The 24,080-nt window shown below is 43.8% G+C and overlaps 1 protein-coding gene across 1 annotated transcript; it reads left to right on the plus strand.

Annotated features, from left to right (window-relative positions):
• Window positions 1-14,491: 14,491 nt before the first annotated feature.
• Window positions 14,492-18,065, plus strand: LOC106966636 (DLA class I histocompatibility antigen, A9/A9 alpha chain-like). Its single transcript, XM_053223385.1, is given in 9 exon segments — window positions 14,492-14,631; window positions 14,903-15,043; window positions 15,046-15,171; window positions 15,446-15,721; window positions 16,327-16,602; window positions 16,719-16,826; window positions 17,257-17,289; window positions 17,426-17,598; window positions 17,645-18,065. Coding segments are annotated over 8 exon segments (1,125 nt in total). The 5' UTR covers window positions 14,492-14,570; the 3' UTR covers window positions 17,530-17,598; window positions 17,645-18,065.
• The last annotated feature ends 6,015 nt before the right edge of the window (window positions 18,066-24,080 follow it).

Here is a 24,080-nt window from a genome sequence, read left to right on the forward strand (position 1 = left end):
TGTGGCCACACGGGGGCGCTGCCGCTGGCTGGTTCTGCACCGCCAGGGGAGAGGACTGGGCTGAGCTGAGTCAGGCCCAGATGGCTGACCTGCAAGCTGAGCATGCAGGGAGAGGTGAGGGGATGAAGGTGCCTTCTGAGCAGCCCTGGGGGCAGGGGTGGGGCAGGGATCAGAGGAGAGGAGTGCTCTAGAGCCCTGTCCTGTGTGTGCAGTTTCCATCTGTCCTCCCTACAACCCCTCTCTCCAGCCTCTTGGTGATATTGCCGGGAAAACTTTAAAGTAGATCATTGTTCCTCCTTGACCTATTCCCTCTCTGAGGGCTATTTCAAAAAGGAGCTCCTTTATTTTATAAAAGTTGGAGATTTACCAACCTCACCCTCATACATTTACCACAGATAATGACGCAATATTCATACGTTACCACTGAATTCTACCTGAGATTTGGTTTCACTGGTTTTGTTTTCTCTTCCAAGATCCCATCCAAGATTCCACACTGAGTTAAGCCCCAATCATGTCTCCTTCAGGCTCCTCTGGCTGTGACTCTTTCTCAGATTTTCCTTATTTTGATGATGTTGATATGTTTGAGGAGAACTTTCAGGTATATTGTAGACTCTCATTGTGAATTAGGCTGCCCGAGACTAATGGGGTTTGGGAAGATCACAACTGGACAGGCCATTCTCAACACAACATATCAAGAGCATACAGTGATCACTTGGTCATCACTGATGAAGTTACCCTTCACCACCTGGCTAAGGTCATCTTTCCCAGATTCCTCCTGTGAAGTTCCTTTTTATGCTTTGTCCCTTTCCATAAAGTAGTCTTTGGAAGGAAGTCACGATGTGCAGTCCACAGTTAAGGGCTGTCCCACTACGCAAATGTACATGCAGGTTGTTGTGCAGACATGAGTTTTCTAATGAGTTGGGTAAACACCTCAGAGAGGGATCAGCAGCTCCCATGCTTAGTCTGTGTTTGGCTTTACAAGAAACTGCTGACTGACACCCACAGTGACTGTGCTGTTTTGTATTCCTGCCATTAGTGACTGAGGCTTTCTGTTGCTCCAAGTCCTAGTCAGCACTTGATATTATCAGTGTTTGGATTCCCACCATTCTAACAGGAGTGCGATGGCAGATCACTGTTGTTCCCTTTGCATTTCCCTAATGACACCTGCTGTGAGCACCTTCTCATGTGCTTATTCGCTAGGAGTATATGTTCTTGGTGAGCTGTCTGCTCAGGCTTTTGCTCATTTTTTTTAATGACTTGTTTTCTTATTGTCACTTTTTAACAGTTTTATGGTTATTCTAGAGCAAGTCCTTTATCAAATATTTGATTTGCAAATATCTTCTACCAGTCTCTGGCCTGAGCTTCTTTCCTGATGTAACAGTGGACACATATGCACAGATGCATTTTGGGGAGGGTAGGAGAAAGGAGAAATGGCTTGCTGTGATTATTTTGGGTAGAGAACTTGGGTGACTGGGGGATGAGGGGTTATCATGTGACTTCTTTATTTTTGTATATTTTTGAGTATCTATTGAATTCTCTTGTGTGTGCATGAATAAAGTTTTCAAAAAATAAACTACTTTAAAATCCCAAATACTTGACAGATCAGCCTCAGACCACAATTTAAGACTCAGGCTCTCATCTGCTGCTTTAGAACCAATCATCTTTTCAGTGAACTATTTTGCCTTTGAATTTCCATCTCTGAAGCAGGTGGGCTAGACTATGTGGACAAATGTTCCCACTAAAATAGCTTCAAATAACATGAAACATAGAAAAATCATCATCTACAAAAAGCATTAAAACTAACAAAATAGTAGTAAATAAATAAATATCCACACCCCAAAAGGAAGAGAAAGATCTGCTTAGCCCCCACTGAAGAACAGAGTCCTGAGAAACAGAGCAAAAGCTGTGTTCTCACACAGTCACACTGCCCAGACTGTAGACAGACAGATCCACTCTTCCAGCTCTGTGGTCTAAGCTACTGACTTTCCTACCATCTGCATTCCTTTTTAAATTATAAATAATAAAATGTTTATAATCTGATTATGATGTGTTTGTGTGATGTATAATATATATAATGTTATGTATATTCCCTGTAGAAAAATTATAAAATAAGAAAAGCAAATGATGACAAAGTAAAAAGGATGGTAATTCTCACACCTGAGCTATTTTGTTGCATTTTCTTCTAGTCTATTATAGATGCTCCTGATGCTGGAACTCTCTCACTCTAAGGTAATGAGCACAGAGCTCAGAGGCCCCAGCCTTTCTCTCTCTAAATGCCATTTCCCCAGTCAGCTCACTGTCCCCCTCCTGAGAGGGCTGCTTCTTACTTCCTCCCCCCTTCTCAGTCTCCTGTACCCCCTCCCTGATCCCTACCTGAGATGATGAGCTCCTTTGTTTCTCATTCAGAAAAGAAGGAGACAACTGCACTCTCCCCTCTCTCCTCCTCCCCCACATCTGAACCTGTGTCCTCACCTTCTAAGCAGTGATAGTGGAGGCACCCCTCTGTCTCAGGCTACCCTAACCCCTCAATTTGGGCACCAGCATCATCCATTTCCCATAGGAACATGCTGTCTTGTTTGTATGAAACAAAACTAAATAAATCAAAACAAAATCATCTCATAAAAATCCAACACTCCCATGACTCCTCTAACTCCTGCCCCATCTCTAAGGCCTCCATTCCTGACTCCATTTCTTACTCACCATGTTGTCTTTGTAACAAATGGATAGAGGCACCGAGTTTCAAAAAGCCAAATACTGGGGTGCTTGGGTGGCTCAGTCGGTTAAGCGTCCGACTTCAACTCAGGTCATGATCTCGCGGTCCGTGAGTTCGAGCCCCGCGTCGGGCTCTGGGCTGACAGCTCAGAGCCTGGAGCCTGCTTCCCATTCTGTGTCTCCCTCTCTCTCTGCCCCTCCCCCGTTCATGCTCTGTCTCTCTCTGTCCCAAAAATAAAATAAAAAACGTTGAAAAAAAAAATTTTTTTAAATTAAAAAAAATAAATAAATAAATGTTTAAAAAAAAAGCCAAATACTTCTGCAGTACTTGATATCAAGACAGATGTCCCCAATCTTCCATGTCCCCCATGTCCCCCATGTCTGGAATCTCAGAGACCACCTGCATTAGTTCTTTCACTGATTCTCTGGTTATTGCTTCTGTGTCTCTAAATATCCTGCTTCTCAGACTCATTCTCTGCTTTTCAGGTTTATGCATCCTCTTTACTGAATTCACTCTTCTTTCACACACTCCCATTTGCCCCATATAATTATTTTATAATTTGGTTAGTTCAATGTACAGTGTGTGCATTAGTATGACCATGAAATGCTCATCACAAATAAGCATTCAGTAGACTATGATTGCTTTATCTTTCCTGAATCAACTTTTTAATTTCCCTGAAGTAAATAAACGTCTTATCCCTTCATTTGCTTAGTTTCTGTTGTTCTCATTAATTCCTTCCCAAGCTCCCCCCAGGTAAATCTTCACGAATATATTCAAGCCTATCCACTATTCCATTATCTTCATGTCTGTGCAGACACCTGGCCCGCAGCCCTCAGTCCTGCCCCATGTGGACATGATGTCTGCACACCTGGGGCAGGGTGGATACCTGGATCCCCTTCAGCTCATCTTGGGTGCCCTCTGCCTGTCTCCTTCTGGCTCCCTGTTGCCTGGATCCCACATGCTTCCCTCTTTTGGTTTCCTCTATCATTTCCCCCACTGCCTAGTGGTATCCTGTGGAAAGGAACGTGGAAAGTAGACACTGACATCTAAACATCTGATGTGCCTTTAGGCTACCCTTGCCCTGATTCACGCAGTGATGGGATTGAGACTCTGTGCCAGACACAGCTGTCCTCAGGATATGGGGACCATGTGTCATGTCTTCCAACTGCCAGACCTGTGTTGTGTCTTGGAGTTTTCAAGGTCTCTGCTCCTCTACCCTCTTTTTGACATTTTATTGTGCTGTCTCTTGGTGTGGGTCTCCTTTCATCTACTCTAGTTAAGAATTTGGGTAGGGGTGCCTGTGTGGCTCCGTTGGTTAAGTGTCGGACTTTGGCTCAGGTCACAGTTTCACGGTTCATGGGTGGCTCTGTGTTGACAGCTGAGAGACTGGAGCCTGCTTCAGATTCTGCCTCCTTCTCTCTCTGCCCCTCCCTCATTTCTCTCTCTCTCTCTCTCTCTCTCTCTCTCTCTCTCTCTCTCAAAAGTAGATAAACATTAAAAGAATTTTTTTTTAAAGAATTTGGGTAGATCTTGGGGTACCTGGCTGGTTCAATTGGTTAAGTGTCCAACTTTGGCTCAGGTCATGATCTCATAGTTTGTGAGTTCGAGCCCCACGTCAGGCTCTGTACTGATAGGGCAGACATGGAGTCTGCTTCAGGTTCTGAGTCTCTCTCTCTCTCTCTCTCTCTCTCTCGTCTCTCTCTCTGCCCTCTCTCTCTCAAAAATAAAAAACATTTAAAGAATTTGGGTAGATCTAGGGGTGTGTGGGTGCCTCACTGGGTTAAGCATCTGACTCTTGATTTCAGCTCAGGTCATGACCTCATGGTTTGTGGGTTTGAACCCTGCATCAGGCTCTGCTCTGTGCAGAGCCTGGCTGGGATTCTCTGTCTCCCTCTCTATATGCCCCTCCCTTGCTCACACTCTTTGTCTCTCTCAAAAATAAATAATAAATAAACTTGAAAAAAATAATTTGGGTAGGTCTAAAACTGAAACAGGAAAAAATAGAAAAATTGAACAGTCCCATAACCAGTAAAGAAATTGTATCAGTAATCCAAAATTGCCCAAGAAACAAGAACCCAGGGCCAGATGTCTTTCCAGGGGAATTCTATCAAACATTTAAAGAAGAATTAATACCTATTCTTTTGAAACTGTTCCAAAAATAGAAATGGAAGGAAAACTTCCAAACTCATTCTACAAGGCCAGCATTATCTTGATTCCAAAACCAGATAAAAAGAGTCCACTGAAAAGGAGAATTACAGACCAATATCCCTGATGAACAATGATGCAAAGATTCTCAACAAGATACTAGCAAACCGAATCCAACAATACATTAAAAGAATTATTCACCATAATCAAGTGTGATTTATTCTTGGGCTGCAGGGGTGGTTCAATATTTGCAAATCAATCAACATGATACATCACATTAATAAAAGAAAGGATACGAACCATGGGATTCCCTCAATAGATGCAAAAAACCCATTTGACAAATTACAGCATCCTTTCTTCATAAAAACCCTCAAGAAAGTAGGGATAGAAGGAACATATGTCAACATCATAAAGGCTATATGAAAGACCCACAGCTAATATGATCCTCAAGGAGGGGGAAACTGGGAGCTTTTTCCCTAAGGTCTGGAACACTACAGGGATGTTCACTCTTGCCACTGCCATTCAACATAGTGTTGGAAGTCTTAGCCTCAGCAATCACACAACAAAAAGGAATAAAAAGGCATCCACGTCAGCAAGGAAGAAGTCAAACTTTTACTCTTTGCAGATGACATGATACTCCATGTAGAAAACCCAAAAGATTCCACCAAAAAACTGCTAGAACTGATACATGAATTCAGCAAAGTCACAGGATATAAAATAAATGTATAGAAATCTGTTGCATTTTCATACACCAATAATGAAGCAACAGAGAGAGAAATCAAGGAACTGATACCATTTACAATTGCACCCAAAACCATAAGCTACCTAGGAGTAAACCTAACCAAATAGGTAAAAGATCTGTACTCTGAAAACTATAGAACACTTATGAAAGAAATTAAAGAAGATGCAAAGAAAAGGAAAAACAGGGGCACCTGTGTGGCTCAGTTGGTTAAGCATCTACTATTGAGTTCGGCTCAGGTCATGATCTCACCATCATGAGATCAAGTCCCACATTGGACTCCATGTTGAGTGTTGAACCTGCTTGGGATTCTCCATCTCCCTCTCTCTCTGCCCCCCCTCCCCCGACTCGCTCTCTCCCTCTCTCTCTCTTTCTCTCTCTCTCAAAATAAATAAACATTAAAAAAAGAAATGAAAAATATTCCATGACCATGGATTGGAAGAACAAATATTATGTCTATACTATGTATATGTTATGTTATGATATGTTATGATATCATATATGATATGATATGTTATGTCTATGTTAAAATGTCTATACTAGCCAAAGCAATCTACACATCCAATGCAATCCCTATCAAAATAACACCAGCATTCTTCACAGAGCTAGAAAAAACAATTCTAAAATTTGTATGAAACCAGAAAAGACACTATATAGCCAAAGTAATGTTGAAAAAGAAAACCAAACCAGGAGGAATCATAATTCTGGACTTCAAGCTGTATTACAAACCTGTAGTCATCAAGACAGTATGGTACTGGCACAAAAACAGACACATAGATCAATGGAATAGGATAGAGAACCCAGAAATGGACCCACAACTATATGGTCAACTAATATTTGACATAGCAGGAAAGACAGTCTCTTCAACAATTGGTGTTGGGAAAACTGGACAGACAAATGCAGAAGAATGAAACTGGACCACTTTCTTACACCATACACAAAAATAAATTAAAAAAGGATAAAAGGACTAAATATAAAACAGGAAACCAGCAAAATTCTAGAGGAGAACACAGAGAGCAACCTCTTTGACCTTGGCCACAGCAACTTCTTAGTAGATATGTCTCTGGAGGCAAGGAAAACAAAAGCAAAAATGAACTCCTGGGACTTCATCAAGATAAAAAGCCTCTACTCAGCAAAGGAAACAATCAACAAAACTAAAAGGCAATCAACAGAATGGGAGAAGATATTTGCAAATGACATATCGGACAAAGAGCTAGTATCCAAAATCCACAAAATCTTTCAAACTCAACACCCAAAACATACATAATCCAGTTAAGAAATGAGCAGAAGACATGAACAGACATCTCTCCAAAGAAGGCATACAAATGGCCAACTGACACATGAAAAAATGCTCAACATTACTCATCATCAGGGAAATACAAATCAAATCACAATGAGATATCACTTCACACCTGTCAGAATGGCTAAAATTTAAAACTCAGGAAACAATAAATGTTGGCGAAGATGTGGAGAAAGGGAAACCCTCTTACATTGTTGGGGTGGGGAATGCAGGCCACTCTGGAAAACAGTATGGAGGTTCCTCAAAACTTAAAAATAGAACTACCCCACAATCCAGGAACTGTACTATTAGGCATTTATCCAAAGGATACAAAAATACTGATTGAAAGGGCATATGCACCTTTATATGTTTATAGCAGCACTCTCCACAATAGCCAAATTATGGAAAGAGCCCAAATGTCCATTGACTGATGAATGGATAAAGATGTGGTATATATACAATGGAACATCAGCCATCAAAACGAATGAAATGTTGCCATTTGCAACAATGTGGATGGAACTAAAGCGTATTATGCTAAGTAAAATAAGTTGGTCAGAGAAAGAAACTACCTTATGATTTCACTCATATGTGGATTTTAAGAGATGAAACAGATGAACATATGGGAAGGATGGAAAAATAAAATAAGATACAGAGAGGGAGGCAAACCATAAGATACTCTTAACTATAGAAAACAAACTGATGGTTGCTGAAGGGGAGGTGGATGGGAGAATGGGCTAAATGGGTGATGGGAAGTAAGGAGGGCATTTGTTGGGATGAGCACTGGGTGTTATATGCAAGAGATGAATCACTAAATTCTACTCCTGAAACCAAAACTACACTATATGTTAACTAACTTGAATTTAAGTAAAATCTTGGAAGGAAAAAACATAATAATAATTTGGTTTGATCTTTCAACATTTGTGTTTTTCCCTGTCAACTCTGAGTAATACTCTTAAAATTGTTTTTTTATCATTTCCTACTCTCCATTCTTTTTTTAATGTTTTTTTTTTTTATTTTTGAAAGACAGAGAGAGACAGAGCATGAGTCGGGGAGAGGCAGAGAGAGAGGGAGACACAGAATCTAAAGCAGGCTCCAGGCTCTGAGCTGTCAACACAGAGCCCGATGCGGGGCTCAAACTCATGAACCTCAAGATCATGACCTGAGCTGAAGTCGGTCATTCAACCAAGTGAGCTACCCAGGCACCCCGTCTCTCCATTCTTTTTAAAACTACTGTTATTAACTTATTGGAGTCACTTGATTGAGAGCCAAACAGGTCTTCTCTCCTGCTGACATCACCTTCCCAACTGTACTACTACGGGAAAGTACAGCTGTAATCATCCACTTTATTGACTAAATTATTCATTTCAACGGTCATTTTTTTAAGTTTATTTGTTTATTTTGAGAGAGAGAGAGAGCGCGCGAATGGGGGAGGGGCAGAGAGAGAGGGAGAGAGAGAGAGAGAATCCCAAGCCAACTCTGCACTGTCAGCTCAGAGCCTGATGCGGGTCTCACACCCATGAACCACAAGATTATGACCTGAACCAAAATCAAGAGTCAGACACTCAATCAACTAAGCCACCCAGGGGAACCCCTCTATGGTCACATTTTTAATTTCCAAGGGCTCTTTCCTATTCTATGGTTATATACCACTGTGTATAATCGTGTTTTTGTTTCATATCCATATGTCTTTTACATACTGTAGATATGATTGATACTAGCGGTAGGGGACCTGCTAGGTCTCCTCGTCATCCGCTTTCATGATATGTGGGGGGCCGGGCCCGGTGCCAGGCTGAGACCGCGTGGAGCAATGTTCCCGTTGACTCAAGCCAACCCGGTGGTTCCCCCTCCCATTCCCCCACTTTCGAGGGCATACGAAAGCCTTGTCAAGGCTGAGAAAGTTAATTCCTGAAGACTGTGGTCTGCAGGTGTTGGCAGTAATGCTACCTCCCTTTTTCTACCCCGAGTCAGATAGAAACAAACATGGGAATTGTGTTTTGCTAGCAGTCTTATCAACAAGGTCTTGTGACCCATCTAGAAAATGCACAAGAAACACAGAACTAAATGTTTTGGTGGGCAGCAATTATGTGAAACCTGTTTATTCTTAGAATGACCTAACCCATAAGAGTCTGGTTATAAAAGATTGTGTATAGCAACAATAAAGCCGTCACTTGGGCCATCAGCCCAGGGGACCCTCCTATTCCCAAACTTTCTCTTCTCTCTTTTTTTCTTGCATTCCCCTACCCTCAGGACCCTGACCTCGGTGTTTGTCGCGCCGGCCGCGACAATGATATCATGACCTTTCTCCACACACCACTTATTTCAGGAGTGACTTACATTTATCTCTGTCATTTCTGCTAAATGTTCATCTCCCACATAACAGTGCCAGTGTTGCATGACCAGGGTCTCACCCTTGCTCTTTGTTGTAGCTCTGGAGTCCAGCTGATCCTGAGCTACTGGAGGCCTCAAGATGTATACTGGATGATGGGCTTTAGTTTGATTTGAGCAGGTAAGTCACACTGCCACTTAATGTCCTCCTAGATTCTGAGCTAAACAGCCTCCCATCACAGAACATTCTGGAACACTGTAACAGTTCACTTGCATGGAGTGCACAGTCATACCCACCTCCTTATGGACAAGGATCCAAGGACAGACAAGTCAATAGGCCTCTAAAAGCAAATCTTAACCCTGGTTCCACCACCTCCTTATTCCACGTCTCCCTTTCCCTGTCTGTACAAAGGGATCCCCTATGAGGTGCCTTTTGGGTTTACTTCAAAGATTAACTTTGACCCTCTGTGTACATCACATGGTGATAATGCCTGAGACATATTCCACTATTTATACATACCATCATCATATTGATTATAGCACTTAAAGTTCTGCTTTTTCTTTATAAACCACAATTCAAGAAACATCCTTGAAAATATACTTTTGAAAAAAGTATGATTATCTCAAGATAAACTCCTAAAAGAAAATGTCTGTGTTACAATATAAGCAGATTTAAATTGTGGAGACATTTTCAGAAGAACCTTTGAAAATTTTATACCAGTGGGGCACCTGGGTGGCTCAGTCGGTTAAGCGTCTGACTTCAGCTCAGGTCATGATCTCATGGCTCATGAGCTCAAGCCCTGCATCAGGCTCTGTTCTGACAGCTCAGAACCTGGAGTTTCCTTCAGATTCTGTATTTCTCTCTCCCTCTGCCCATCCCCTGCTTGCACACACTGTCTCTCACACACACAGTCAAAAATAATTAAACACTAAAAAAAATTTTTTTCTAACTTTATACCAGTTTTCACTACCATCACCCTTTATGACAGTGTATTTTCCCAACCATCTGTTGGACACTCTCATCACCTGGCTTCATCTTTGCCAAGTTGATAGATTCTAAGTTGTATTCCCATTTCTTATCCACATTCTCATTTTTCTTTATGCATACTTATCACCAATATATTTTTTTGATGTTTCATTTCTTCCCTTCTGAATTGTTTTCTAATATTCTTAATTCTTTTTTTTCTTTTCTGTTTATTTTTTTATTTGATTACAGTTGACACACACTTTCAGGTTTACAACATAGGGATTTGTCACATCACCCAATTATTCCACTCCTGGGTATTTACCGAAAGAAATGGAAACACCAATTCTTTAATAATTTTTCAAATGGATTGTAGTTATTTTAAAATATGGAATTGAAGAGAGAATAAACAGCAGCCCCCACATCTGGAACAGGTCTGACACTGACAGCTGGGCCACTGTGTGGTCAGAAGCCGACTGATGACACCACTGGGCCATATTATTCCTGTGGGACATGAGCCAGTCATCTCAAGAACATCAACATCAGACAAGGACACTCTGAAACCATGACATTACTTTGTCTAATTACAGACAAAACAGGCATTGTACAACCCACAAAATACCCAACATCTCCCTGTGCTGGTTAATGTGACCAATCACTGCTTCTTTACCCTAACTGCTTTATCATCACTCTGGTCTGTCCTGCTTAGAAATGAAATTCACTCAGACGGTCAAGCATAGAATTGCCCACACATGCTCACAACATGCAGCCAGGAGCGTGCCCCAGCTTCCACAAACCCTCCCCCAAACACCCATCCAAAGCTCATATCCTTATAGGTTCCAACACCTTCATATTAAGATGCCTCATGGCCCCAAAGGAATGCGTTCTTTCTCAGTGCAACAAGTAATAGATCCAACTTGAATGCCCACAGCTGCTCTTGGTGGTCTTTGGCTGAAGAACATTGAAGCATGTTACCCTTTTGTCTGTCAAAATTGTTTCTGTGTCTTTTAATTTGATCACGACATGTGTTTGAATCTTTGTGAGTGCTTGACATGCAGATATTTTGTTTGGCTTTATCATTTTCATATCACAATTTTCAAATCATTGGGCCACACTTAGAGAATTCTTCATCCCACAATTATAAATGTTTCATGTATATTTTCACCTTGGTAGAAATGAAGAGCAGAGGGTTTCAAGGGTAAAGGAAAACACAGAGAAATGTCTGAATTTGGGCAAAAGAGCAACAGGTAAAAGATTCTAAGGTGGTGGAATCTAAGATGTACATCTTCTGCTTTAGGATTTTTACAAGTATGTGCAGGGCCTACAAGGTAGCTCATATATGTTGTGTTCAATAAATCCTCTCTCTTGGGCTCAGTGAAGACTTACGTGCCTGCTTATGTTTACCAGGTTAACACAAACACCAAGTCACCCAAGGTAATAGAAACTAAAATTACCTCCAGTGATGGGCATTTTTGAACAGTGAATTTGATTTGATACATCACGTTTTGGTTAATCTCTATACACTTTAGCAGTTATAACACATTATTAATTCAACTCTCAAGGGTATGTCTCAAACACACATAGACAAATCCATGACTTCCATATGAAGATGAATTTAGTATACATAAACCTATGAGTCACATAGTATCTATTTTGAGGAGGATTCTGAAAACCAAGAACATTCTAGATATGTACTGTCCAATGGAGACTACTAGGGATACCTGAGTGGCTCAGTTGGTTAAGCGACTGATTCTTGATTTCAGCACAGGTCTTTATCCCACAGTTCTTGGACCGAGCCCCACATGGGACTCTGCAGTGACAGCACAGAGCATGCTTGGAATTCTCTCTCTCCTTCTCTCTCTGTCCCTCCCCACATCAAAATAAATAATTTTTAAAACTAGTAGCTACTAGCCACATATGGCTACTTAAATTCAAATTCCTTTGAAGTAATTAAAAATGCAACTGTTCAGCACACTAGCCCCATTTCAAGTGCCACCTGTATCTCAAGAGCCACATGCAGCTTGTGGCCACCATGCTGGACAGGGCAGATATAGAACAATTCCTTCATTACAGAATGTTGTATTGGACGGTACTGCATTGCATGCTTTATGGGCCTCAAGTCAGATGCATTAGGTACATGTAAAATGTGAAGACCAATATTATTTCTCTTACAGACTACATGAGATCTCTGGGATGCGAATACATAGTAAGGTGGTATACCACAAAATCAAAGTCAGTCATGCATGGGTCTGGTGCCTTCGGGCACAAACTGTTCCCAATTACAAAAGGAAATACCGGCCCCTCCACCTCCCTTCCCAGACTGAGGACACTCTGGCAGCAAACTTCCAGGAGGTGAGTTCTGTCCCGGGTGCCCTCAGGGGCTAAACTCAGAGCTAAATTATCAGAGCCAAGTCCAGCTCAGGGAAAGGGATTCTGCTAAGAAGAGGCCAGGGCAGGGATCAGCTGGGCGACCCTCCCAGGTTTATTCAGAGCAGCAGTTCTCAAAGTGTGGTCTGTGGAACACCAGAAGTCACTGAGGCCCTTTCACAGAATCCATGGGGTTTAAACTATTTTCATGATAGTACATAGACAGTATTTGCCTTTTTACTATGTTGACATTCACAGTTAGGTAAAACATAGCCAGAATGGAGGTTATGGGTCCAAACTACAATAGTTGTTATTCTTCCCCACTACTTACTTCCATTAAATATATATATTAGTATCACTTTAAAATGCCCTGAAGTATTAAAAATTATTATCTTTACCAAAATATTCTTAAATCCACATGTTCTTTATTTTTTATTTTTTAGAGAGAGAGTGAGAGTGCAAGCAGGGGAGAGGGGCAGAAGGTTAGGGAGAGAGAATCTTAAGCAGGCTGTACACTCAGTGCGGAGCCCAACATGGGATTTGATCCCAGGACCCTGGGACCATGACATAAGCTGATATCCAGAGTCAGAGTCAGATGCTCAACCAACTGAACCACCCAGGCGCCCCTTAAATCCACATTTTAAATATGTGTTATATGATGACTTGGGATGTATAGTACTTCTGCTACATCCCTAAGCCCCAGGGAAAATAATCTCCATGAACTTAATTGGAATGCTTTTTATGTGTTTGTTTTTCTTTTGCAGAATGCCATTTTTATTTGAAAGAATGAATGACACAGAAACTTGGACTATTTAGCCTAGGATATTTGGCAGATAGTTTCTTGAAAATGAACATGAACCTATCCCTTCATGAAAATCAGCTCACATGAGACAGCTGGCAGTACTTGTTACCTTGATAAAACGTAAGCTCTCAAGAGAAAATCAACATTTTGGAAAACTTGTGATCCACCAATAAGCCTGACAGCTTCTCATACTGAGAAACTTTTCTGCTGGGATTTGTGCTAATATTAAAACAAATGTGATGTTCTGATAATTCCATTCCAATCTAACAAACGCTATCTATATCACATAGTGAAATGACACTTTAAAACAATCAGGCATTAGTACAAGATCCATTCAATGTGCAGATAGGCCTATGGGTTTAATGTAACACAGAAGGAGACAGTCAATGATGCTGTTTCAGGTTCTACTTTGCAAATTACCTTAGAGAAAGTACAATTTGTGTTGTTTTAATATAGTATCAAAGAAGAATATTCATAATTATTTGAAAAGGTTATGAAACATACTATTCTTACGTTGCAGGGTTGTAAATTACTTCATATATTTCAACCAAAACAACACAATAAATGCAGAAGCAAATTTGAACATCCAGTGGTCTTCTAACGAGACAGACAAGAAAGAGATTTGCAAAAATATAACAAAATCCAGTCTTCTCACTACCCTGTTTATTTGGGGAAATGGTTCTTTTTCATAAAAACAGTATTTCTGTTTTCATGCCATGGGTTATTAATATGACCATAAATGAATTAATAAATTTTTAAACCTGTTTTATTCCTATTATGGTAAATATTGATAGATATAATCCACAGACACAAAATTATCCTTGGGATCCTCAGTAATTTGTAAGACTGTGTAGATAACCTGAGAACAAAATGTTGGGAGAATCACTGACTCACACAGCTCCTGGGCCACGACTCAGGGAGAGATTGTGACAAAGAGCGCTCTGTGAAGTAGGTGAGGGGGTCTGGGCAGTCCCTGGTCCCTGGGGCTGGCTCTCAGGGACTCAGGTTCCAGGGCTGTGTTGAGGGGTCCCAATCTCCACTTCTCTTTCTACAACCATTGTCAGGTATTTCCGCCTGGATACTGATGACGCAAAGTCAGTTCACACTCCTATTAGTGTCGGGTTTCCAGGGAAGCCAATCAGCGGCACTGCAAGTTCCCCTGTTACCAAGTCTCCGCACCCGACCCCGCTACCAACTGCGAATCATTCTCTCCAGACCCTGAAGGAGCGGGTCATTATGCCCCGAACCCTCCTCCTGCTGCTGTCGGAGGCCCTAGCCATGACCCAGACCTGGGCGGGTGAGTGCGGGGTCTGATGGAAAGGGACTCAGGGGCAAGGGGACCGCCCGGCGAGGACGTAGGACCCCGGGGGGAGGTGCCTGTCCTCCGCCCCCACCCCAGACCCCCACCCGGCCCCGCCCTGGCCTGTCCTCCCCATCCCTCTCCCACTCTGCCCTGCTCTCCCCGACTCGGGTCCCCCTCGTCCTGCCCTCCCGGCCACCTCCACCAAGGACCCGGCCCCGCGCCGGGAGGAGGGTCGGGCGGGGTCTCAGCCCCTCCACGCCCGCAGGCTCCCACTCCCTCAGGTATTTCTCCACCGTCGTGTCCCGACCCGGCCGCGGGGAGCCCCGCTACTTGGAAGTCGGCTACGTAGACGACAAGCAGTTCGTGCGGTTCGACAGCGATGCCCCAAGTCCGAGGGTAGAGCCGCGGCGCAGTGGTTGGAGCAGGAGGGGCCAGAGTATTGGGACCGGGAGACGCGGAGGGTCAAGGAGACAGCACAGATTTTCCGAGTGAGCCTGCAGACTGCCCTCGGCTACTACAACCAGAGCGAGTCCGGTGAGCGGGCCCGGATCATGACCCCCATCCCCACTGATGGGCCGGGGTCGCCCCAAGTCTGGGTCCGAGCGCCACCCGAAGTCTGCGGGAAACCGCGGCCCGCCCCCGGCATGGCAGTCCCTCAACCCGGGAAGAGCCCGCGGGAGCTTTTAAGCGGTTTCACTTTCGGTTTGGACTTAGTCACTTGCCTGTTGGGACTGGGAAGGTCTCGGGGCTGACCGCGGGGTCAGGGCTCCGTTGGCGTGTCTGACTGCGGGGGCGGGGTAGAGACCAGGGTCTCACACCTTACAGGATATGTATGGCTGTGACGTGGGGCCAGACGGGCGCTTCCTCCGCGGGTACAGTCAGTTGGCCTACGACGGCGAGGATTACATCGCCCTGAACGAGGACCTGCGCTCCTGGACCGCGGCGGACACCGCGGCGCAGATCACCCGCCGCAAGTGGGAGGTGGCCGGTGTGGCGGAAGACTTCAGGAACTACGCGGAAGGCATGTGCTTGGATTGGCTCCGCAGGTACCTGGAGATGGGAAAGGAGACGCTGCTTCGCGCAGGTACAGGTCCGCGGGGCCTCCCCAGTCTCCCTTCCACTGGGGCTGGCTTCCCACGAGGAAGGAAAAATGGACTCAGTGTCAGAACAGCGCCCCTCCCGGGGTGGGAAGAGGGAGATCCGCCTCGGTGTTCATATTTCTACTAGAGAGTAACTCCCCTAGAGGGCGCTTTTCTCTAAAGGGCAGTGAGGAATCCAGTCTCCCCCCTGGGATGCAGGTTGAGACCATCCCTGAAATAACCCATCAGCAGTTCCCTCTGACCCTGGCAGCCACCTTGTGAACCATGACCTTCCCTCTCAAGGCCTTGATCTCCCTGAGAACATCTTTGGAGATCTGACTCCGGGTTTTCTGAATCATTCACCCTCCACCACAGTCAGAACTATAGTGCGTTCCCCACTTTAGATCTGCAGCCTCCCACCCGGGCTCTCTCCCTGATTCCAGAACTTAACAAGAATCAGGAGATCCCAAAGGCTAGACTGGGGTCTGGGTTTTGTGCTTCTTCCATCCAGACCAGTTGTCCCGTCCACCTCAGGATGGTCATGTGGATGCAGTTTCAGTGGCCCATAAAGCTAAACCACAGTGTGGTTTCTCTGTTTCTTCTTCCTCAGAATCTCCCAACACAAGGGTGACCCGCCACCCCATCTCTGACCGTGAGGTGACCCTGAGGTGCTGGGCTCTGGGCTTCTACCCTGCGGAGATCACCCTGACCTGGCAGCGTGATGGGCAGGACCACACCCAGGACACAGAGCTTGTGGAGACCAGGCCTGCGGGAGATGGAACCTTCCAGAAGTGGGCGGCTGTGGTGGTGCCTTCTGGAGAGGAGCAGAGATACACGTGCCATGTGCAGCACGACGGGCTGCCCGAGCCCATCACCTTGAGATGGGGTAAGGAGGGTTTGGGGTCGAGCCCCTGTCAGGGAACACAGGGCCCTTCTGGAGAATTTCACAAAGTCAGGACAGAAGCCAGATATCTGGGCCTCTCACCTTCCTTCCCTTTCCAGAGCCATCCTCTCAGCCCTCCATCCCCATCCCGGGCATCATTGCTGCTGTGGTTGTCCTTGTGGTCATTGTGGTGGTTGGAGCTGTGATCTGGAGGAAGAAGTTCTCAGGTAGGAACAGAGTGGGGGGATCTGAGACTCTAGTCCCCTTGGGGAGTTTCGTAGGTAGCACATTGTCTGCCTTGTTCCTGGGAAGTACCATCCACACACATGTACCTGCCCACTCCGGAGCCATTACTAACATTCACTCTGTAGCAAAGCACTTGGAAAATGAAGGACAGATTTTCACTTGGTAGTTCTGCTGATGGGGACCTGATACCTAGCAGTGACAGGACAGAGAGGAAGGTCCCTGTTCAGGACAGACCTCCAGCAAGTCAGGTGGTCCTGTGACCCCACACCTCTTTCTTCATGTGTCCCAATCCTGTCCTGGGTGTTTAGTCAGAACTCTGGAAACTTCATTTTGGACCAGGACTGGGAGGTTGCTCTAGGATCTCATGGCCCATCTGTCCCAAGTCTCTAACATGATATTTTCTTCCCACAGGAGGAAAAGGACCGAGCTACTCTCACGCTGCACGTGATGGAGGGGGTGATTCCTGAAACCCTGGGATAGTGTAGACAGGACTCTGTGGGAAGCTCACCACCTCCTCCATAGCTCCTCATTTAGTCTCATCTCCTATGGCTCTGATCACGTCCTGTTTATTCCACCCCAGGCAATGACAGTGCCCAGGGTTCTGATGTGTCTCCTGCAGCTCCTAAAAGTAAGACTCCAGAAGGCCTGAACTGGGGAGGAGTGGGGGCACTAGGAGCACTTTGAGCATATGGGAGGCTGTTGAGAATGTGGCATTTATGTGACCTAAATGTGTTCATGATTATCTATGATTATCTATCTATCTATCTATCTATTATCATGATTATCTATGAACTCCCACAGTGGGAGGCCAGCTGACTGTGGAGGACTGAGCAATGCAGGATCTTTTCACACTCTCACTTGGTTACAAGAGCTCTGGACTTCTCTTTCTGCAAATGGTGTCAGAATGTGTCTGCGTTCCTATTAGCATATTGTGAGGACACAGGAGACTGGCCCCCCCCCGCCCACCATGACCTATACTGATTCGTGTTCCCTTTCTGACCTGCTTTCCTGTTTCAGCAGAGGCAGGGCTGGACCATCTCCATCCTTATCTTTTTTTTGTGTTGGGCTGAGTACTGACGCCTTACTTTCCTATGGAAAGTGAGAATCCAGATATGAATTGGTATTTTGTAATTCTGGGTATGTGGGATTGATGAATTAATAAAAGAAAAGATTTGTAAAGTTGCAACAAAATAAATGAAAGCACTGAGAACCTTCCAGAACCCGCATGTTTCCTGTGCCATGTCTGTTGCAGGTGCGGACAGGAGAGGGCTGGAGGAGCCGAGTGTGGACGGGGCCTGTGTCCAGTTGGTGCTCAGTGCATCCTTGGTGTGTCGAGCTCCCTCCTCAGCTGGGTCATGTCTCTGCTCCTTGTCCTTGTCCCTTCTGTGGCACCTTGTCTCACCAGGACCGTGACCACAGGGATGTGGACGTCACCTGTCACCAGGACCTTGTGGAGCAAGAGCTTCCTGTGACTGGGTCAGCAGGCTCCATCCTGGGTTGTGACCTTAGGCCCATCTTTTGGGAGTTTTTTTTTCCCTTGTTTCTATGGAGCATCAGGCCTGTTCTTGCTCATGTGTCCGAGTTTCTGTCTCCTTCTCCCCAGATGACCCCAGTGGTTACAGCACCAGGAGTCCTTTGGGCTGTTGTTCTGCAGGCCTAGGTGGGCCCTGCACACAGGAGTCTCTGTGGTTTGGAGACATGAATTTTCAGATTCATCCATCTCCTCCCTCTAGAGTTGTCTTCTGGATTATTCTTTACATCCTGAGGTAGACAGAGAGGAATCTGGGAGTTTCTCATCCTGGTTCAACTTCAGTTAGTTTCTACCTTCTTTGCCTCTCTGCCCCCTCTTCCTGTCCTTAGTTCTAATGATACTGGTGCTGGTTCCCGTCTACATTCATGGATTTATAAAGCAGGGTCTAATGTAGATTTCTATTTAGTTGGCGAAAGGGCCCCATGGAGCCTAAGTACAGTGATTCTGAAGACAGGACTATAACTGTGTGCTGTGCTGTGCAGGGGAAACTCTGTGGGAGGGGGGAGCTGAGCAGAAAGAGGGAGGGGGGAGCAGCCCTGGGGGAAAGTAGAGGCGGCACTGATGGTGAGGTGGGGGCACTTTGTGCGGGAGCTGCCACGGACCAGCTGTGCCTGAGGCTCATCCAGAAGACAGAGGTCCTCTCCGCTGACCAATCGTTCCACTGATAATGTCGTGTGCCACGTGCAGGACCCACTATTTTTTCATCTAGGATACCTCAGTGACTAAGAAGAGGCAAACGTGCTAGTCTTGTGGAGAATATGTTCTAGTGGTGAGGGGCAGACTCCACTTGACCCTGGAACAATGTGGGGATTGAGGGCAATAACCTCACTGTGTAGTCTCAAGTCCAAGTATAACTTTTGACACCCCTAGAACTTAAGTACTAATAGCCTACTGTTGACTGGAAGCCTTTTGATAACATAATTCTTTAACATTTTATATGTTACATGTATTATATACTCATAAATTAAACTAGAAAGTACTAAGAAATCATAAAGAAAACACGCATTTGATGATACTGTAAAAAACAAGCCCACATATTGGTGGATGTACACAGTCAAAACCAGTGTAATTCAGATTCAACCATATATTGTATAAATGTGGTAAATAAGGGACATGTTTAAATTGGTAGGTGCTTTGAGGAAGGTGACCCAGAGAGTTTCCTGTGTGGGGACAGGGAAGGTGGCTACTTTACTGTCAGAGGGAGCCTCACTGGGAAGCTGACCTCTGAGAGATGTGCGGGACACAAGGAATTGTTGAAGAGCAATTCTTCAGGGAGTTCTTTCCAGGCAGGGGAACCTCCAGGCACACGCACTAGGGCAGGAGCGTGTCCTTGTTCAAGGAAGGGTGAGAGGCCACTGTGGCTGGAGCAGAGAGCATGTGAAACGCAGTCAGATGTCTAGACCTTAGGATATTAGAAGAGGGTTGAGATTTCTCTGCGTGAAACGTGGAGTTAAAAGAATGGACAGATAAACGTGATTCACATCTCTTTAGAAGCATCTGTGTGCTCTTGCACAGAATTGAGAGGTGACGATCCAGTGACCAGTGGGGAAAAGTGTAGGAAACTAGTGCAGTGTCCAGGAGGGGGATGTCAGCTGTACATCTGGGGTGTGAGGAGGGAAAAATCATAGGAAGTGATGGGGTTCTGGATATATTTGAGGTTGGACTTTATAGCATTTCCTAATGCATTAATTTTCATTGTGGGAAAGTATCTTATACACATATTTGAATTGTTTTTTTTGTAAGAAGAAAAATGGAAGACATGCTGGGACATACACATTTTCTCTCCATAGGGCACAGCCAGGTGGCAGATTGAGGAAGTGGTTATCAGCTCAACATAAAATCTCTGAGATAACAAGAGTGTAGATCTTAAATGTTTGCCCCACACAAAAGGGAATGGTAACTGTATGATATGATGCAGGTTAATACTGTGATGGTAATCATTTTGCAGTATCGAAATGTGTCAAAACAAAAGCTTGTACCTTAAACTTACACAATGGTATATGTCAATTATATCTCCATAAATCTGGGGAAAAATTTCTGTGAAGTCTTGCTCCTCTATAACTACTCCCTACATTGATTTCTGACTCTTTATGATACATATGTACAGTTACAGAGACTTACAGATGAGAGAGAGAGAATGTGGGGCCATGTTCTATTTCAAGGAAAGTCACAGAACAGGCTTAAGTCTACACACCCAGGAACAGAATCCACAGTGGACCCAAGGTGAGGCCCCTATACAATAAGTGTCCTGCTGCTGGGTATAGATGCCACTTTTCACATCACTGAGTCCCCTGACATGAGACACTGGACCCTGAGGCTAGGACTGCTCAAGTTGGCCTGGATGAAGGAGTGACTTGGATGAAGGAGTGACTAATAAATGGCATCTTTCAGCTTTTTCCCTTGATAGTTGTTATGAGATCCAGCTTTTGTCTACTCCAGTTCTATTCACAAATAAGCAGAGTAGCATTGTCAGGTGATAAAGTGATTGTTCAAAATGTCTTCTCCAGCCTTTGTCTCTTCCTAGGATTTTAAAAAAATAATCAAAATCTGTAACACTTTAGATGATCTGTGTATATATATTGACTTTTTAAAAATTTTTTTAATGTTTATTTATTTCTGAGACAGAGAGCACGAGTGGGGGAGGGGCAGAGAGAGAAGGAGACACAGAATCCCAAGCAGGCTCCAGGCTCTGAGCTGTCAGCACAGAGCCTGATGCAGGGCTCGAACCCACGAACCGTGAGATCATGACCTGAGCTGAAGTCTGTCGCTCAACTGACTGAACCACCCAGGCGCCCCTATATTGACATTTTATATATCTTTGTACATGGCCATATTTCTGGAGAGAGTATCCATAATTTTATCAGTTTTTATGTGACCTCCACAAAAGTCTAAAAACTTATTCCACTTTAGACACCATGCTTCTCCACCTCTGGTCCACGAACAGCCAATAATCAAACCATCTTTAGCAGATCCAATGACTTGGTATACAACTTGTTTTTGTCTTGTTGATTACCAGTATGAGACAGGATAAGGCCTCACTTTCAATTTCTGTCTGTATCTGTTTGTGGGCTGATGCACATTCACAGACCAGTGCTGGCTCACAGAAGACACAGATCACCATCGGGTTACGTGGAATTATACACTAGCACCTACTCTGGTGCCAGATAAATAGCAGAAGTGAAGAAATAGTTAATTGGGACGCCATTTCCAATAACAAGGAAGACTAAGTTTTAAGGCCACCTCTTCCCCTAAAAACAACTAAAAATGATAGAAAAAGTATAAGTATCTTAAGAGTATAGTCGAATAATCAAGAGAATAATCATTTAAGCCAAACTATAAATGTGGGCAATAGACCAAAGAGAAAATTGATCTGATCCTTAGGGCATTTTTCAAATCTAGAAAATCTTAGCTTGGCTTCTCGGGTCCATAACCTTCATAGACAGGAAATGATGCCCAGAGCTTATTCATGTGAGGAGCATGAAAGACATCCTCTCCCTGAACATCTGGGAAATAGGTTCATAGCCTCAGAATAGGGTGAAACATCAAAATCTGCTCTATCTTACAGGGCTCCTGGACGCCTGGGTGGCTCAGTCCTTGAGAGTCCAACGACAACTTCAGCTCAGGTCATAATCTCCTGGTTTGTGAATTTAAGCCTCTTGCGGAACTCACTGCTATCAGTGCAGAGCCTGCCTTTGTCCGCCTCTATCTCTGTCCCTCTGCGGCTTGCACTGTCTCTCAAACATAAATAAATATTAAAAAATACATTAGGTCTAAAAAAGTTATCTGAATAAACCATATTCACTTTTTAAAAAATATGTTCAAGTACCAGAGTATTCTAAGGAAATTTGCCTTTGAGCCAGCAAAAAGCGAGCAGACAACAATTTCAAAAATTTTGCAGTCACAGACTAAACTTTCTGTGATCGATAGTCCAAATTTGCTTTACCATTGGCCATTGCACCAAAATAAGTTCGTGTCATTAGTTTAGTTTATAACTGTCCTGGATTGGTGATGACCCCAAAAATTATAAAAAATAAGTTTTGGGACAGCAGGTGACTCTTGATCATGAGTTTCAGCCCCACATTTGGCATGTGGCTTACTTTAAAAATAAAATATTAAATTTAATTGCATTCTTAAAAAAGAAATCTTTTTAACTTTTTTTTTTTTAAGTTTATTTTTGAGAGAGAGAGCCTGAGCAGGGGTAAGGCAGAGAGACAGGTATGTACAGGATACCAAGCAGAGCCCAACATCGGGCTGTGTCACAAACCATGAGATCATGACCTGAGCTGAAATCAAAAGTCAGACGATTAACCAACTGAGCCACCCAGATGTCCCTGAAAAAAAGAAATTTTTTTAAATTTTATTTATTTAAAATTTATTTAAAAAACAATTTTTTTTTTTTTTTTTTTTTGAAAAAAGAAAGAGGTGCCTGGGTGACTCAGTCAGTTGATAATCCAACTTTGGCTCAGGTCATGATCTCAGTGTGGGTTCCAGTCCCCCTACCCCACCCCCACCCCTGCCGTGGCTTCAGAGAAGCCAGTCAGCTGGAGCCCGCTTTGATCCTCTGTTCCTCCCTTCTCTGCCTCTCCCTGCTCTAGCTATCTCTCTCAAAAATAAATAAAAGTTTTTAAAGGGTCAAATCACCATAAAGATGAAACAATAAACAATAAAGATAAAGATAAACAGTTCTAATCATATATTCACCTAATGACTCAGCACCGAATACATGAAAACAAAACTGACAGAAACTGAGAGAGAAATGACAATACAACGATGTAGTAAACTTAAATATATCACTTTTGATAATGGCTAGAACTATGCAGAGATAAATAAAGATAAAGAAGACTTCACCCATACTATAAACCAACAGAAATTTGATATTTATAGAACACTCCAGCCATCAACAGAATATACGTTCTTTTCAAAGGCACATGGAGCTTTCTTGAAGATAAACCAACCTCAGTGAATTTAAAAGGGTAAAAATAGTAACAAAATATGTTCTCTTACCACAGGGGCATGATACTAAAAACCAATCAATAACTGAAATAAGTTTGGGAAACTCGCAACTATGCAGAATTAAACTCATACTTCTACATAATCAAAGGTTCAAAGAGATATCAAAATGATCTCACACGTTCATGAGATGGAGCCATGCTTCCAGCCCCACCCTGACAGGGTGGAGCTTACTTAGGATTCTCTCTAACCTGCTTGGGATTCTCTCTCTGACCCTCCCCAGCTCGCCTGTGCGCGCTCTCTCTCTCAAAATAAATAAAACATTAAAAAAAAAAAAAAAAGAAAAAAACAAAAACGGATGTCCCGGACTGGAACCACCAAAGTGATTTATTTTCTAATCTCACTGGGACCTTGAGCCATATGGACACTAGAGGGCGTACTGAGATTGCTAAAGCTACAAGGGTGGTGTCTAACCACCAAAAAGTCTTGTAGATTGGGCTTTCCTGCTTAAACCAATATTTGGTCCATTTTCTAGACCAAACAGATTGCATTTGTTGAGTAATCATGCCCTTAATTTACCTTTTAATGAATGAAAGACAAATATGTATAAGATAAGGCATTCAAAAAAATAATAAAGTGGGCACCTGAGTGACTCAGTCTGTTAATCATTGACTCTTGATTTCAGCTCAGGGTTGGTGAGTGGGAGCCTTGCATCAGGCTCTGTGCTGACAGCATGGAGCCTGCTTAGGATTCT

Source organism: Acinonyx jubatus, chromosome B2 (assembly GCF_027475565.1).
Source record: "Acinonyx jubatus isolate Ajub_Pintada_27869175 chromosome B2, VMU_Ajub_asm_v1.0, whole genome shotgun sequence".
Taxonomy (NCBI): Eukaryota; Metazoa; Chordata; class Mammalia; order Carnivora; family Felidae; genus Acinonyx; species Acinonyx jubatus.